This window comes from Bidens hawaiensis, unplaced genomic scaffold (assembly GCF_021521415.1).
Source record: "Bidens hawaiensis isolate Kalapana, Puna unplaced genomic scaffold, B.hawaiensis_p1.1 tig00029334_1, whole genome shotgun sequence".
In the NCBI taxonomy this organism is placed as follows: Eukaryota; Viridiplantae; Streptophyta; class Magnoliopsida; order Asterales; family Asteraceae; genus Bidens; species Bidens hawaiensis.
This window is the reverse complement of record NW_027494852.1, coordinates 202,991-219,559: the sequence shown is the minus strand read 5'-3', so window position 1 is coordinate 219,559 and position 16,569 is coordinate 202,991. Positions and strand designations below refer to the sequence as shown.

The 16,569-nt window shown below is 33.2% G+C and overlaps 1 protein-coding gene across 1 annotated transcript; it reads left to right on the top strand.

The window, feature by feature from the left end:
• Window positions 1–8,127: 8,127 nt before the first annotated feature.
• Window positions 8,128–10,132, top strand: LOC143578783 (putative aquaporin TIP-type RB7-5A). Its single transcript, XM_077062261.1, has 3 exons — window positions 8,128–8,290; window positions 9,118–9,368; window positions 9,556–10,132. Exons 1-3 carry the CDS (start codon window positions 8,164–8,166, stop codon window positions 9,928–9,930), a joined length of 753 nt encoding a protein of 250 aa, XP_076918376.1. The 5' UTR covers window positions 8,128–8,163; the 3' UTR covers window positions 9,931–10,132.
• The last annotated feature ends 6,437 nt before the right edge of the window (window positions 10,133–16,569 follow it).

The window sequence follows — 16,569 nt, the reverse complement described above, 5'->3', positions numbered from 1 at the left end:
CCATCCAAAAAAAGAAAATCACAACCACAGATAAGCTATACCTAATCCATCACATCTAGAACAGTGTTCCAGCCTTCAATCGTCTGTTCAGAACCATAGAATTATGGTTGTCACATAACTCATTAGGATCTTTCTTATTGAAGGTATGCGTTTGCATACCCATTGTTATTATCTAAACCTAAAACGTTGTATCTATATAATTACACATTATGACATTCATATTAATTTATAAATCAAATATGGAACTGGTGAAGTATGTCTAATCGGTGGAGAAAAATGAATTTAGGCTGATGATGACGCTAACGAATCTTGCAGGGGGATGGATGGTCTAGTCGGTGTTTCAGGATGAAGAAGGAAGGAGATGAGAGGGGACGATCGTTTATTGGTATGGTAACTCCGTGCCTGTTGGCTATCATTTTGAGATATTATGACCCGTGTAAGGGTTAAACGGGTCAAACCGGGTTAAATCAATGAGATGTTTCCGTTTAGAAATCAAGCAATCTGGTGACTCTAGAGGGGGTGGGAGCAATGTGAGAATGACATGTAGGATTTTATGGTAGACAATTATATAGATAGATAGATAGATTGGGTTCACAATTACAAGTTTAGTTCAGTACTATTACGTTACATCAACTTATATACTCACACTTTATAACATGTGACAAGTGACAATGTTAAGTGGGATATGATGTTTAATCTTAATATCATTACTCTCATGAAGTAGCATAAACTCGCATTTAGCAGTTAGTATCATTAATTCATTACCCACAAAATTTTCCCAAAGAATTCATGTTTCCATTCATCCCAAAAACATCCCTATAGCTTCAAAAAATCAAACTGGAATGTGGTGACCATTGAAATGGAGATGGACACTAGTGATATCTTTTTTTAGTTAGGAATCATATGCTCGGATTCTCTGAACGCCGTTGAATACAACAAATCGCCACTATTATCTAGTTAGTAACCCAGTATCTCAAATTGGTTGCACAAACAATGACAGACGATCTGAACCAATAAGAAAAACTTAAGCCGGTAAAGAAAAAGAAGGAAACTGAAACGTAATTACACGAACCCAATCTCATAACTTATCATAAAACAAAATATTTTTTATCTTAGAAAATATAACAAATACTAGTATCTTGAAGCTGTTAGAAACTCAAAATTACCAAAAACTGTTATAAATAAACTTGATTATCTAATATTTCACGTCAACTTTAGGAATCTGAATGGATAACTTTTAACCACATAAGTTTGTGTACCCGGATATCCAGAGGGCTGTGAACCCGACGGGTAATCAGTAATTGGGCACCGATCACACATATGAGATACAATTTTACAATCGAATACTAGACTAGGATAATCAATATCCACCTCTTGTGGCTGTTTAAATTCAAGTTACATAACCCTTTTCATAACAGTCCTTACGGAACAACATGCATCACTTTTTGAGGAAATAGAAGATGGATCAAGAAATATATGTAAGGTACTATGGTAGGAAATTATGTTTGATACACTTGAACATGTCTAAACAAGGTTTTCAAAGTAAAAATAACTAGAAAGAGTTGTGATCAAACCAAAATCTTAAGGCCTTCCTTCTTCGGAGCCGGTATCATGTTCTTGTTTCCAGGAAAAGCAGTGCGCGAAACATCAACAAGAGCCTTGAAGCTATACGGTTCATGCATTGACAGCTCAGACAGAACCTTCCTGTTTAGCTGGATGTTGTCTTTCACAAGCCCATGCATGAAGTTACCGTAATTCACCTGATATCATTAACCACAATTAATCAACCATGACCCGTATATATATGTATGTGACATGATATTAAGATAAAAAACATAACATACACTATCTACACAAGTGCCAGCATTAATGCGTTCTATCCAAAGGGAACGCATGTCACGCTTTTTGTTACGTCTGTCTCTATACTACCCTTTCTCTAGCGATCCTGATGCAGTTCTTCGCTCTTCCCCTGAAACCTTTCGCTAGCTTAAATACTTCCTTCTTCACTCTTACTTTACTTTACCTATATTGTTGTCACATAAACAATTAAATCATCAACTGTTACTATTAAGCATGACTACATGATAACCTAATTCAAAGCATTTAACATAATATTTATTGCGATTATTTAATAATGAAGTTTTTAGATATTACAAACCGAAATACAGATAACAAACTAAGCATTATTAGGCTAGCAGAAGATTTGATTCATTGAAACAAACAATCAAACACTTGGAGTCCAGATAAATGAACGAGTCTATAGAGACTGGACGCTAACTAGAGTCCAATGGCAGAGATTATGTACAACAGATCACACGTAAATTATACAAAGCAGCAGTAAAACATGTATAAAAAAAGCATCTCTACAGCAATAAACAACAAACTAGCTGGTATGCAGCAATATCGAGCTATGGTTTAAGGTGTAAACAAGCCGAGCCATGCCCGAGCTCAACTGCTCATTTTGACTTACGAGAACATGGCTCGTTTCAAGCTCTGTTTCAAAAGCTCAAGCTTGGCATGCGAGTCGTGTTTTCAAGCTCGAGTTCATCTTGTTTAGTATTTATTAATTATTATATATATTTATTAAAATTTTATATGTTGAGAAAAAAACCTTAAACGATCCTAAGCTCAGCTCGAGCTGGTGTGCATTAATGAACCAAAGTTAGGCTCGAGCTCAACAGTGTAGTGTGAAATTAATACATAAAAGTCCAAAATACTTAAAATTTAACAACATATAAGGCTCAATAAGGCACAACAAGCCTAAACAAATTCTCATACATGGCTCGAGCTCGGACTCAATAAGTTTAGTTTTATTTGAGGCTCTGCCTCCTCAAGCCTCGGCTCATTTTGAGATTTTTAATTCAATTTCAAGTAACTCTCGGCATAAAACAGACTCGTATGTTCTAGGGAATGAAATGGGAGAAGAAATGGAATGAAGGGGGGAATGGAATGGGAGAGATTGTGTTTCGATTTTGAGTTAATGGGGCGGTCAAAGTTGGGCAAAGGGCCCGGCCACCAACCCTTTGTTGAGCTTCATAATTGTTGGGCCGTATGGGCCTTTTTTGTCTTTTACCCAATTTAGAAGTGGGCAAAAAACCCGGATCCAGACGGTGTACCCAACCAGAAACGGGACCTGGTCTTGCCCGAACCATTGCTACGAATTAGGTTTCGGTTCCTCTATACGCATACCCGGACTTGTCGGAACAGTTCCACCTATACCCGGTCAAAACGTGGACCGACCCAGCTAAACCCGATAAAACCCGAAAAACGAGTAAGAAATCCGACCATACCCGAAACAGGTTCCTACCTGACCCGGTTCTTGACTTTTGATGAACATGCCCGAAACAGATTCATGAAAATACCCGATTTGTACACCTCTAATCTCATTCATTGGTTATAGACATGTAAATGAATCGACTATTGACAAAAGAGTTCGCTTCTATTAGACTTTTCAATAAATGAACGGACATGAGCAATTTCTCTTTGTTCGTTTAGTTAAACCAACAGAACGAATATATGTTGAGTTCATTAATTTTATCCGTGAACGTTCATTCGTTTAAATTCGTTCTCTTATTCTTTATGCAAAACTCATGAGCACTCCACTTTTTTCATTGATTCTTTCACTTCACAAAGATCGTCTTTTCATGATCAAACTCTTTATATGTCTAGTGTCCTTGGTCGGTGCCTTAAGTACCTCACCATTACTAGACTTGATCTCTCTTGTGAAGTGAATCAAGCAAGCAATTTTCTCCTGTAGCCCCCTACACATTTCATTTTTAATTCGTTAAACGTATTTTGCGATCTGTCAAGGAATCATATGGTCTTATGTTTGATAGACTCGTAGACCGGCTAAAACTCACCTAGTGGGATACTCGAATTGGTCCATGCGTATTGGCTATTGAGACTCGACGGTCCAAATATGGCTACGTGGTTCATTTGAGTGGAGATCTTGTTTCATGGAGTGCTAAAAGGCAACCAATGGTTTCTCGATCAAGGTGTAAGCTAGCTATGGCTAACACGACTGCATAGACAATATGGCTCACCCACCTTTTATGAAACTTCATGTTTTGCCATTGGCAATGGCGAAGCATGGACTAACACGCCGGGGGGGGGGGGGTGGCTCAAAATGTATACAAAATTTTACAAACAAAGGGGACGGGCTCAAATTTTTGGCCGAAAACGGCTAAATTTACACTATGCATAAAAAATTTCGGCCAAAAATGGCTAAATTTTTAACTACGTATAAAAAGTTTCGGCCGAAAATGGCTACATTTTACACTACGTATAAAAAATCTATGATGAAAAGGGTTAATTTACACTACTGCGTAAAAAAACAGGGGCCGGGGCCACCCCAGGCCCTAAAGAATCATTCGCCATTGGCCATTGGTACGCTTCTATGTGAAGAGAGTTCCTTGTTCCTTGGTCAAAATCGTGTTTCATATAAATGCGCCAAACATATAGATATTGACTACCGTTTTATTCGGAAACTTGTATCATCGGATGGTCAACTATACACTATATTATTTCCAACCAAACTCCATGCGGCTCACATCTTCACTCTTCACGAAGAGTCTTCCTCGACCGCTTTTTGAACAATTTCGGGGCTTGCTACGGGTTGGTCCCCCACCTAGGGGGGTATCAAATCTCCATGTAGTATTTTATTCAAATTTTGTGTATTTTAAGCTAGTTAAGAATACCAATCATTACATAAAACAAGTTTTATCAAACTCTTTTAAAAGGAGTTGGTGTACACAATCCAAAAACAAAATACTTATCAATTATATGAGCTAGCTAACCAGCGAGCTGATCATAGCTCAAGCTCGGTTCATTTGCAACTAGACTAATCGAGATGAAGTTCTTTCTTAAATTAGTTTCTAGTCACGAACTATTTGAACAATTTTACAAGAAAAAAATCATCACTTAAATTGATAATTGATACCCATAGGTTATGATAGCATCTAAAGCCACTTTTAAATGAGATCAAATATTATAATCCATATACTCATTTGACCACATTTACTAATTGTGGATGCGATCTTGTTCTTAACCTTTACAATACTAAACGCTTTGTTGTCCTGCACTTTCCTCTATTACCTACTCCATTTTGAAATATAAATGCAACGTAGTGGCCATATATTATTATAGTAAATAAATAAAACTTATTATAGCATGTTGTTTTATGCTAATATTTAAATTTAACTCTGGAACAATAATCAGATGTGCATGTGTTTTTCTGATAACTTTTACTTGTTTTGGTAATCACTAATAATTAAGGGCATACCATCCCTGCACTACCTCAATACAACTCATATCACATGAGTCATGTGCAAGTTTATGATTAAAAAAAAGAAAGGTTGATATTCATTTTTGTATATTGGTTTTATTAATCTCAACTATCGTCTTTTAGTCACTGCCGGTTCTAACTAACGAATTGGTTGTTGACGGTTACAACTTTTAACGTATTTGTTCATAACAGTCCGCGACTAACAAAATCCTAACACCGTAAGTTGCAGGTCGCCGGAAAGACATTTTTTTGCAGGCAAACTAACATTTGTTTCTCAAAAACTCAACATTTTCGTCCCGAACATCTTGTTAACTTTGTATCGGACCTGTAAGAACATGTTTCTTGTAAAAGCCCCAATTATTGACGTCGTCAGAACTGTAAAACCATCGTTGGAATCAGTTGATGGTGCTCAAGTGGTGGTGGTTGGTTGGCGGAGAGTCAGTTGGTGGTAGTGGCGGTGTTCAGGTGGTGTTTGCCAGCAAAAAATGTGACATTTCCAGCAAAAAAACGTATTTTTGGCGACTTGTAACTAACGGTGTTAGGATTTTGTTAGTCGCGGACCGTTAGGAACAAATACGTTAAAAGTTGAGACCGTTAGCAACCAATTCGTTAGTTGGGCCCGACAGTTTCCAAAAGACAATAGTTGAGATTAATAAAAACAAATATACCTTATTACAACTATGCTAAAGGATATTGCATAGTTCTATAAATTCAATTAATTTTATAAAAAAGAAGTCCTCGTTTTACCCTAATCCATCTTTATATTCTCTTGATTTCTGCGTTTGTACCCTCATGAATTCGTTTCATCGTTTTGAATCCCCATTGTGTTTTAGTTTTGTGATTTTTCTCTTCCATTTGTCTTAATTTTGTTTGAACCATTACAAGAGAAACACATGTGCTCCCGAGTCTAACTTTTTCGTGTTAAAAAGATTAACCCTAAGTTGCATACATTCTGAATCGTATAACGCAAACACGACACATTTAACCCATTTATCTAAACATGTCAAGTAGGTTGGTGGGTAATAATCAAATTGCAAACGTGTTACATCGGTTTGATGAGTAACAAAGTAGGCTAAACTAGTTAAAATTGGGTTGACGAGTCGACTGCATAATTAAACATATAGCGGGTCAACATGTTTATATAAATGGATTAAATATATCAAGCTGAGCATGACTAGTTTAATTAACCGATCAACCTGAACACGTTATATTTATCAAACAGGTTTAATATGACAATCTAAAACTTGATTATTTTCACGGCCTAGCATATGCTATGAAGGTTTAGAGATGCTTTTGTAACAACTGATCTTGTTGGCAATCCAATGCAATCATTAAACTTTGCAATCTTGTTGGCATGTACTTTATTTAAAACATGACAACTAATCCCCAATTTTTTGTTCCACACTTTTAATTAAAAATGCACCATGATCGTCAGTAATCAAATTAAATAAACATATTAAGCTATTGTTTTGTGCTAATATTTAAATGAACGTCGCTTATCCACTCGATTATTAAAAGCTCCGCATACTTGATTTATTCAATGGATATTGATTAATACTAACAATACTTTAATTAAAGTGTCATGTCTTATTAATCAGCATATTCTAGATTCAAATAGTATGAGGTGTTAATTGTTATTATTAATTTTTCAACTGCCAAATTGCCAAAATTATATAGCTTTGAGCCATTTTAAAAAATATATTTGTAATTTTGCATAGCTTGCATGAACCATGGTAATTTTGTTTTTAGTGGTGAGTAAGGGGCAACAATTGTTGATACAATTCGAACCTGACACGAAGAAAAACAGGTTTTTGATTGATTAATACAACCCATTAAATAAATATCTCAGGTTCACATTGACCAGTTTTAAAAATAGGTCGGTTTCAGGTTGTCGCGTATAAAAATGGGTTGATCCGTTAACCCATTTAAGTATATCAAAGAAACTTTATAATTATATTATATTTTTGTTTTTTATGTTTTCATTTTTTTTAAGAACACTTCCAATTTCCAATCAGTTTTCAAAATTTTTTTAAAATATTTTTCAAAAAATATATTCATATTACTCCTCCGACTCTAAATGGGTTAAACGGGATTATATTTTGATCGACCCGTATTTATGTGTGTGAGGGTTAAACGGGTCATGTTTGGGTCGACTAGGATTTATATGTGTATGTGGGTTAGGGTTCTTTGATACGAATAATAATACGGGTCGGGTACCGGTAACACATTTCAACCCGTTAACCGACCAACCCGTCAATTAAACACCATTGTCACCCTTAGTGGTAACTGTTTAAATACCATAAATAATCTTTTTTTTAATAGCCTTTAAAAAAAACTCAAATAATATTAAAATATCTGTTTTATAGTATTAAATTTCCCCTTCCACTTTCGGCTCTCAATAGAAACGAATGAGCAAAATTTGTGGACCAAAATCACTAGTACCATGAATCCATGATGTATTGATGTTGCATTGTTGAGAACTAATAACTGATAAGGACTAACAATTAGAATATATATAAAAGTGCTACTAAAATTATTTAAAACTCTGTTCATATTATTCATTTCACACATCTAATTATGAATATAACTTTTGAAATGTCTTATGCAACAAATATATTCAAATGAAGGCCGGTGGATCGGCGCCAATCAACGGTCATAAAGTAGCCATCTTGGCCCCACGGTCGGTGCCAGCACAAATTCTCTATACATTGGGCCCTTCATAGCCACAAGTTATATCCACCCCACTTAAAAGGTAAATAATTGAGTTATTATGAAATCATGCACTATATTAAGCTTGATGAACCCATTTGCAAATCACACATTTAGCAAGTCAACCATATCACATTCTGACTTCTAGTGTTCTATCTCCAATCCAAAATATGGTGAAATTGGCTATTGGTTCCATTGGTGACTCTTTAAGTGCTGGTTCACTCAAGACTTACTTAGCCGAATTCATTGCCACTCTTCTTTTTGTCTTTGCTGGTGTTGGATCAGCCATCGCTTACGGTATGTTGATGTTTCTAACACGTGTTCAAAATTTTTTGTTGGGTTTTGAGTTTTACAAAATTCAATGACTTGAAGGCTTATATGTTACACATCATCATCATCATCATCATCGTACTCAGTATATCCCACCAATAGCAATGCTATGGTAGGGTCTGAGGAGGGTCAGATGTAGGCAGCCTTACCTCTATCCCATAGGGATAGAGAGGCTGCTTCCGGTGAGACCCCCGGCTCGATAGTAGTTTTGCATCAAGCCTTGGACATAAGGCACATAGCACTCAATCATCGGGACACCGGCTGATCGGTGCATGTGCCCTTGTCTTTCGGCTATCAACGCCACCACACGATGCCTGATTAACCTTCCGCCACTTTTAACGTTATTTTCACGAGATTAGTAAAATAACGTCAAAATTAGTGCAATTTTACTTTTGCCCACCCGAGGGTTCACACATATATACATTATATGCGCGCACCGCAAGCAGGGCGTGCTTATATGTTACACAAAGGACACCATTTACACTTAATAAACCAAAAAAAGCTTTAAAAATGGATTTCAACATTGAGCTTGACAGAATTCAATTTAAAGCTTGACATATGAAAGTAATTCTTGGTTAGTGAATGTACTTATACATGCAGTTGATTCAATACGTATATCTGATATAAAGTTAGTTTATTATGAAAGATGATAATCATTTATCTTTGTTTTATAAACATATATGGGACCAGAGCTAATATACTTGTAAACTTTCCAATACCGTATAAGAAATTTAATGTTCGTAATCTCAAAATTATTATGAATTTAATATAAAGTCGACTTTATAAATTATCAGGCAAACTCACATCAGATGCAGCATTAGACCCGGCAGGGTTAGTTGCGATAGCAATAGCCCATGCTCTTGCATTGTTTGTTGGCGTATCAATGGCAGCCAACATTTCAGGTGGCCATTTGAATCCAGCAGTCACATTCGGGTTGGCGATTGGCGGTAATATCACCATCATAACAGGCTTGTTTTACTGGATCGCCCAATGCCTCGGTTCCATCGTTGCATGCTTTCTCCTTCAATTCGTTACGGGTGGATTGGTAAGTTTTCTTACACTTTTATTCGTATAATATTTTAGTATAAACTTATATGTAGTTTGTACCCACTTTGCATCTAAAACATATTAAGTCATCATACATGGATGGTTACTAATAAAAAAATATATATGCTAAAATAATGTTTGGTTAACAAATTTAGATGTGTGCTTATATATTTGGTATTTGACAGGCCGTCCCAACACATGGAGTTGCAGATGGTATGAGTGGCATTCAAGGAGTTGTTTTTGAGATCATTATTACTTTTGCTCTAGTTTACACGGTTTATGCCACCGCGGCTGATCCTAAAAAGGGCTCACTTGGAACCATTGCACCAATTGCAATTGGGTTCATTGTTGGAGCCAACATTTTGGCCGCTGGTCCTTTCAGCGGTGGATCAATGAACCCAGCTCGATCATTTGGGCCTGCTGTTGTTGCTGGAGACTTCTCTCAAAACTGGATTTACTGGGTCGGCCCATTGATTGGTGGTGGGCTAGCTGGGCTCATCTACGGTGATGTGTTCATTGGATCCTATGAGGCACTTCCAGCTGCTGATGACTATGCTTAAAAATATATTTCTTGTTTCGCTATCTTATCAATTTGTGTTTCATGATTTTATTTATAGCCGAAGGTGTTATATCCTCATTTTTTGAGGACCATTTCAAATATTCTTGAGGGTCAGTAAATTATTTACATTAAGCCCTCATAATATTGAACTTGTACTCTTTTTTTCCCTTGTTTCTTCCTTTAAACAGATGTCATGTTTGCAACTTTGAAATGTGATGGAAGTGTTCATATAATAAAGTATTCTTATTATTTACTGTTATCATTGTTTATTGGTTGCACTGATTCATTTAGATACTTTATTAGTTTGTTTTATTGTTTTTTTTTTCTACTTCATATATTCATATATTGTATGCACCGATTCATATAGATACTCTGTGTTTTAATGAGTCCGAGTGGTCTCAACGAAATCAATCTCTCTAACCATAAGGATAGAAATGTTTGTCTTCATCACTTCCTCACATGCAAGAACCTACCAATGACTCGGTTATGAGTGAGATTATACCAAGTATCTTGTATTATTATTTACAGGTTGAAAATAGGTTAATATTTTATCAGTCATTGCTAATAATCTATTTACAATATATCTTAAAGCAAACAAAATAATAAGTCTTTTAAGAAATAACAGAGAATTGTTTTTATTATTGTTATGGTTTTTGTTGTACATTACAAATAAAGAAAAAGAATATTAAATAGATGGAGTCTTCATCTCATACAAGGAAACACAATAAAGAAAATGAATTGAAAATCCATTGATTGTAGCAACTTCAACGTTCCAAAGACAAGCTGGCATATTGACTTGTTTGTAACATCAATAAGGAAATGATGTAAAAGTTGATCTTTGCATATCTTTTATTTTTATTCTATTTTATAACAATAAGAACTAGGCTATTGATACGTGCACGACACGGGTGAAAAAATATAAATCGTGTAACACTCACACCTAATTTTAAACGACAAGATAGTTTATGATGTATATTTGTTGTGACAGAAACATGATATATAGTTGATAATAATACCAGTACCAAAATAAATGATTATTAAACATAGTTTTCAACCAAAATAACATTCAATTTACAATGCTTAGAAATATAATTAAAACTTCATAATAAAAATTCATAAACTACTAAACACTTCCTTATAAACCACATTTGTAGTTTTATTTGTAACTTTACATTCCTTGTCTAATATAAGCATTATAACACTGTCTCTACTCTTCACTCGTAATAAAGCTACATATAGTTGCACATGTGTAAACACCGGTTCTCGTAGGTATATGCCAACTCTTGCTAGTGACTGCCCTTGACTTTTGTTAATGGTCATTGCAAAGCAAACGGCAACTGGAAATTTTTTTCGTTTCAATTTGAATGGAAGTTTCTTATCTGAATGGGTTAAACCACTATGAGTTATATAAGTGCGATAACCAATATTAGTACATGAAATAACCTTTACTTCAATAAACCATTTAGGAATCTAGTACCATTGCACAAACCGTTCTTTTTATCAATATTTCGTAATAACATTATTGGGACACCAAATTTTAGAACCAATCTATGGTTAGGCATTCCTGACATTTTTAAACCATTTAGGAAATCTGGTGAGTGTAATGCTAGATCGAAACCATGCCCGATACTATCAGACTGATCTAAACTATCAGAACTGAGGTATTCAACTTCTTTTCCAAAAAAAATTAATAAAAACTTGTCATTAATGTCTTGAACAACCTCATTTAAATATGTAAGTTTATTTTTCTTGAAAGTATGTAATATCATTAAATTTGTCCAATAATGATAGGTATACAAAATCAATCAAATCAAAAATCAGATCATATGAATCACCAATCAAAAGATCATCACCTGGTATATCTATAATGCCTTGGCCATCATTTTAACCGCCAATTTTTCCTTCACCAAGTTCTAACAACCATTCTGCAAATCTTCTAGTAGCTTCCATATATGTTGATTGACACCCGACAACTAACCTCATCTTTTTTGTTAACCTAATCACCTTGCATTTTGACCAAATGTGGGACGAACTAAGTGAAGCATTAACAATGACACTCTGTGATCCATTTTGTACCACTGGTAGAATTTGTGTAAAATCACCCCCCAAAAAAATTACCCCCTCCCCCCCAAAAAAAAAATAGATCTTCACAACTGTTACGGTTACCACCTTTTAAAACATATTTTAAAGTCCCACCCAAGGCTTCAAAAGCACATTTATGTGTCATAGGAGCCTCGTCCCATATAATCAGATCTGTTTTCTTCATTAAGTTGCAAATATCTTGATTTCTTGTTATTGAACAGGTAGAATATAATAACAAGACAAAATACATATAAAGATATGAAATCCTATTAACGCGTAAAACTTGAAATATTAACACGTTGGAAATGATGCTGAGTGGTTGTCTTGCCATTGACATTGCACGTTTAAAAAAATGCATTGTTATGTAGCGTTTAAATGATACACAAAAGATATTAAATTGACTAACCGTTTGAATTACTTCTCTTATTGAAGACGATGTTTCAATAATATTTCGCTTCTTTGATTTTGAAGACATCTATAATATAATAAGGTTATCATATGAAAAATATGAACAACTTAAAAATGTAGACAATAAAAATGTATATGACGTGACATATGATTGTATTGATATAACGAAGGATTTTACTCCACAAAAAAACCAACATACCGTTGTCTACTCCGAACAAAGAATATCATTTAACTTAAAACGACAAAAAGAAATAGAAAAACTTTCATCAAAAAAATTGCAAACCACCAAGATTGATTGTTGACATATTGTGTGTTAAAAAATTGTGCGTTGAATGGAGATCAAAAAAATGTATAGGTTAAATACCATTTAAGTTTTCATAGATAACTTATGGTTGATAATTTTATGACAAACCTATGTTTTATGAAAAGACAAAGCTAATTCTTTGGCATAAATAATGTTTTACATTAACAAAAAATTCAACCAATTTAACTAATTAAATGGGATAGCTGGTTTTGCTCCTCTATCGCCATAATTTGATTCTTAAAATTCATTTGATTCAGACAAAACATTGACTAAGTTCATGGATAATTGGTTAGACTAAATTTCTGAATAAGAAAGTGATTATCATTAATACACAAATTCTACATCTTTAACTAATTAGTTATCAAAAACGTGTTTCAAATATTTAACTAACAAATTAATTATAAAAAGATAAGCCTCTAATTTAGGGTAATAAATTGTTTAACGGTTTTTTGAATTTGAAATTTTAAGATTCATGATAATAAATAAAGATATTTAGGAAAATGTAATTATGACTTTCTATTATAAAATCATCTCAAAATAAACATTATATGATATTAACAAAACAAATAATCTACCAAAACTAAGCTATGTAAAAGATGTTGAAAATATAATTTATAACATAAGTACTGAACGTGCGAAAATATACGGTACAAGATAAAAAAAAGGTTTTCAAGTTTGTGAAGCGTAAGAATTATAATGCAGTAAAAAACATTAAATTATGTCAAACTACATATATTGGGATTTATGGTAACTTTCTATATATTTAAGACAACAAATATTATGTATTCAAATATTAGTGTGTCGCGGATTTATATGAAAGAAAAATGTGTTGACAAAAAATGAAAACATCTTGGTAGTTTAAATAGTAAAAATATACAAAAAGTTTATTGGTAGACATTTGATAATCGAAACCATACATTGATTTAATAAATCTATGTTTTCTAAACGTTGTTTGAATTTTATAAAAACGGAATAACATTTGTTAATACAAATCGTACAATCTTTCCATAAACGGAAAATTTATGAGGGTTTTTATGAGAGTTAGAATTATAATTAGAAGAATAATAATTAAGCCAAAATATAAGCCACCAATTTAAATGATTGAAAGACGACTATTAAAATTTTGAACCCGTAAAAAATCTATGTATAATAATAGAAGCATCAAATTCGGGTAATTTTGAGGTCTACTTGTTTCGTTTAATAAAGTTTGTTAATTGAAATTAAAATTTTATTGGAAAGATATATATATATATATATATATATATATATATATATATATATAGGGGTGAGATCTAGAGAGAACTCATCTTAAAGAGAGAACTAGAGAACTAGTAAAGAATTATTTTTAACTATTTTTTAAAAATTATTTTGTGATTTTTTTTCTTTCCTGCTTCTAATAAGATGATATTGTTCCTAAAAAAATAAAAAATAAAAAAACGTCGATGTAATGCGTATGTGCATTAATGTGTATTTTATATATAAAATATTGTTTTATTGCATATAATACAACACATATACATTATCTAATACACAATATTGAATATATGCAAATACAACACTAATAATTGTATGCAAAATACATTATTGCATTTATGTAATACAACAGTAATGCACATATGCACTATATCGATTTTTTTAATTTTTGTATATAATATAACACTATTACAAATATACAATACAAACAACTATATATATGCTATTCGACACTATTTCAAATATCAAAATGCATACTATTGCACATATGCATTATAAAAAAAAGTCGGTGTATTGCATATATGCATTACTCGTTAATTTTGTTTATTTTTTTTATTTTTATATTTTTTTGTGGTGAAGAATAACAACATATAAGAAGGATGAAAGAAAAAAAATTGAAAAATATTTTTTTTTAATTAAATTAAAAATACTTCATTATTAGTTATCTTCATAAAATGGAGTTCTCTCATGATCCTCTCCATATATATATATATATATATATATATATATATATAGAGAGAGAGAGAGAGAGAGAGAGAGAGAGAGATAAAGGTTAAAATAAAAAGTGATGTTTTTCTAAAAAGTGTAGGAAGAATTTTCCATCATTAGATTAACATCATCTATCAAGGGTAGGATTGTAATCTTATCTTGTTATGGTATGTTAATATGTAATTAATGAAAATTAAATAAGTTCCAGGATATTTTCCTTGTTAATCGACATTTAGTTTAACATTCAAAAAAAATTAACAACCTAATGATATTATCATTCACAATCTTGTATATTCTAGATCAATATTCTACGATATTAATCTCCTGGATCAATATTCTAGAAAACAACTTCTTAAATTCTTATGCTTACCACCACATATATTAAAACACACACCTATCCTAAATTAAATATAACATCACACAATATACGTTGAACACCATTAATCAACACCACCTATGCGTAACCGTTCGAATCCATAAACGTTAAATTCACAAAAAGTTTCAGTTCTTGCAAAAACAAAAGGCAGGTTAAGGTTTTGCCAAAACCTTTTAAATCCAAAACAAAAACATAAGTCTTAACATTCTTAATCACATAATCAAAAAGCTTCTACTAACATATCAACATAGATTCAAGCGCTTGATGATTCTTGATTGCGCTATGTTTTCAAGTTCCATCTTCTCATCATCACGCAACTATCATACTCCATCAAACGATGCATGACCTCCTATTTTGTCATGTTTATTTCGTTCAGCAAAATCATTCCAACATATTTCCTTCGAAGATCGTTTAGCTCCGCCTTTTGTTTTCCTATAACTCTTCCACGAGCGTCCACCTCTGCTGAAATCCCGCATTCAGCAAACCATTATTTTGTCACACAACTCTTAAAGGTCTCTTCTTTACCTCATTCCTGGAGACTAGACCTCTAAAAGTAGTGTTGTATGCTCTTTGTGGGCTTCTCCGAACTAACATACCGAAAACCAACGTGTTACTTACAAACCAACAAAACAACATACATATATAACTTACAAACAAACTAACTAACTCATAACCTCCCATATTTTACAACTTCTTACAGCAACTACGCACTCAAAAAAACATTCTCGTATAGACCACACAAATAACCGGACGCCATACAATAAACCTCACCATACAAACAGAAGACTTGAAAATCACAAGACTACATTTAAACAACACAAAAACACAAACCTTTCTTACCTGCTTACTATAACACAACACAACTAACAAAACACACTTTCGGATCTACACTGCATAACACACTTTTGCATCTGGGTATTCACACAAAACTAACTTTAAAACCAACACTCACAAACTAAACCGACAATAACACTCTATATAAACTTCAGACATGTATTAACTTTAAACCACAACAATCAAACACTATAAAAACAATAACACCATGTAATCGCTAATCATTGACATAAAAAACACTCCACAAAATCATTAAAAACAAACATTTGTAACTAGGCGAACAGATGTTGTTTGGTATCTCACACAGTAACTTCTTAAAAACAAAAACATAAAAACCAGATTAGATGTTTTTTTGTGTCTCACTAGACGAACAGAACAATCGGGTTATCTTTAAAAACACACTTCTCAATCACCAACAGAAAACACATTGAAAAACCAACATCATACTGAAACCATAGAAATTGGACATATGAACAAAAAAAAAATAACAGGGTTTTCAATAACACAAAACACATTCTAACTCAACACCCACCGTAACACTCTTTCATCAGCGAATATTGAGAATAGAAAACACGGCTAACATAACTTGACAGCAAAACCGATAATATACTGAACCCTAGAAATTGGGGGTTTCAAATAAAAAAAATTAAATCACTAAATAAAAACAATTAAAT

What these genes read in the sequence shown, in the direction of transcription:
- LOC143578783 (XM_077062261.1), top strand. Translation starts at nt 8,164, where the DNA reads ATGGTGAAATTGGCTATTGGTTCCATTGGTGACTCTTTAAGTGCTGGT. An exon ending in TGGATCAGCCATCGCTTACG is followed by an intron (nt 8,291 to 9,117) that starts GTATGTTGATGT and finishes ATAAATTATCAG; the next exon opens with GCAAACTCACATCAGATGCA. An exon ending in AATTCGTTACGGGTGGATTG is followed by an intron (nt 9,369 to 9,555) that starts GTAAGTTTTCTT and finishes GGTATTTGACAG; the next exon opens with GCCGTCCCAACACATGGAGT.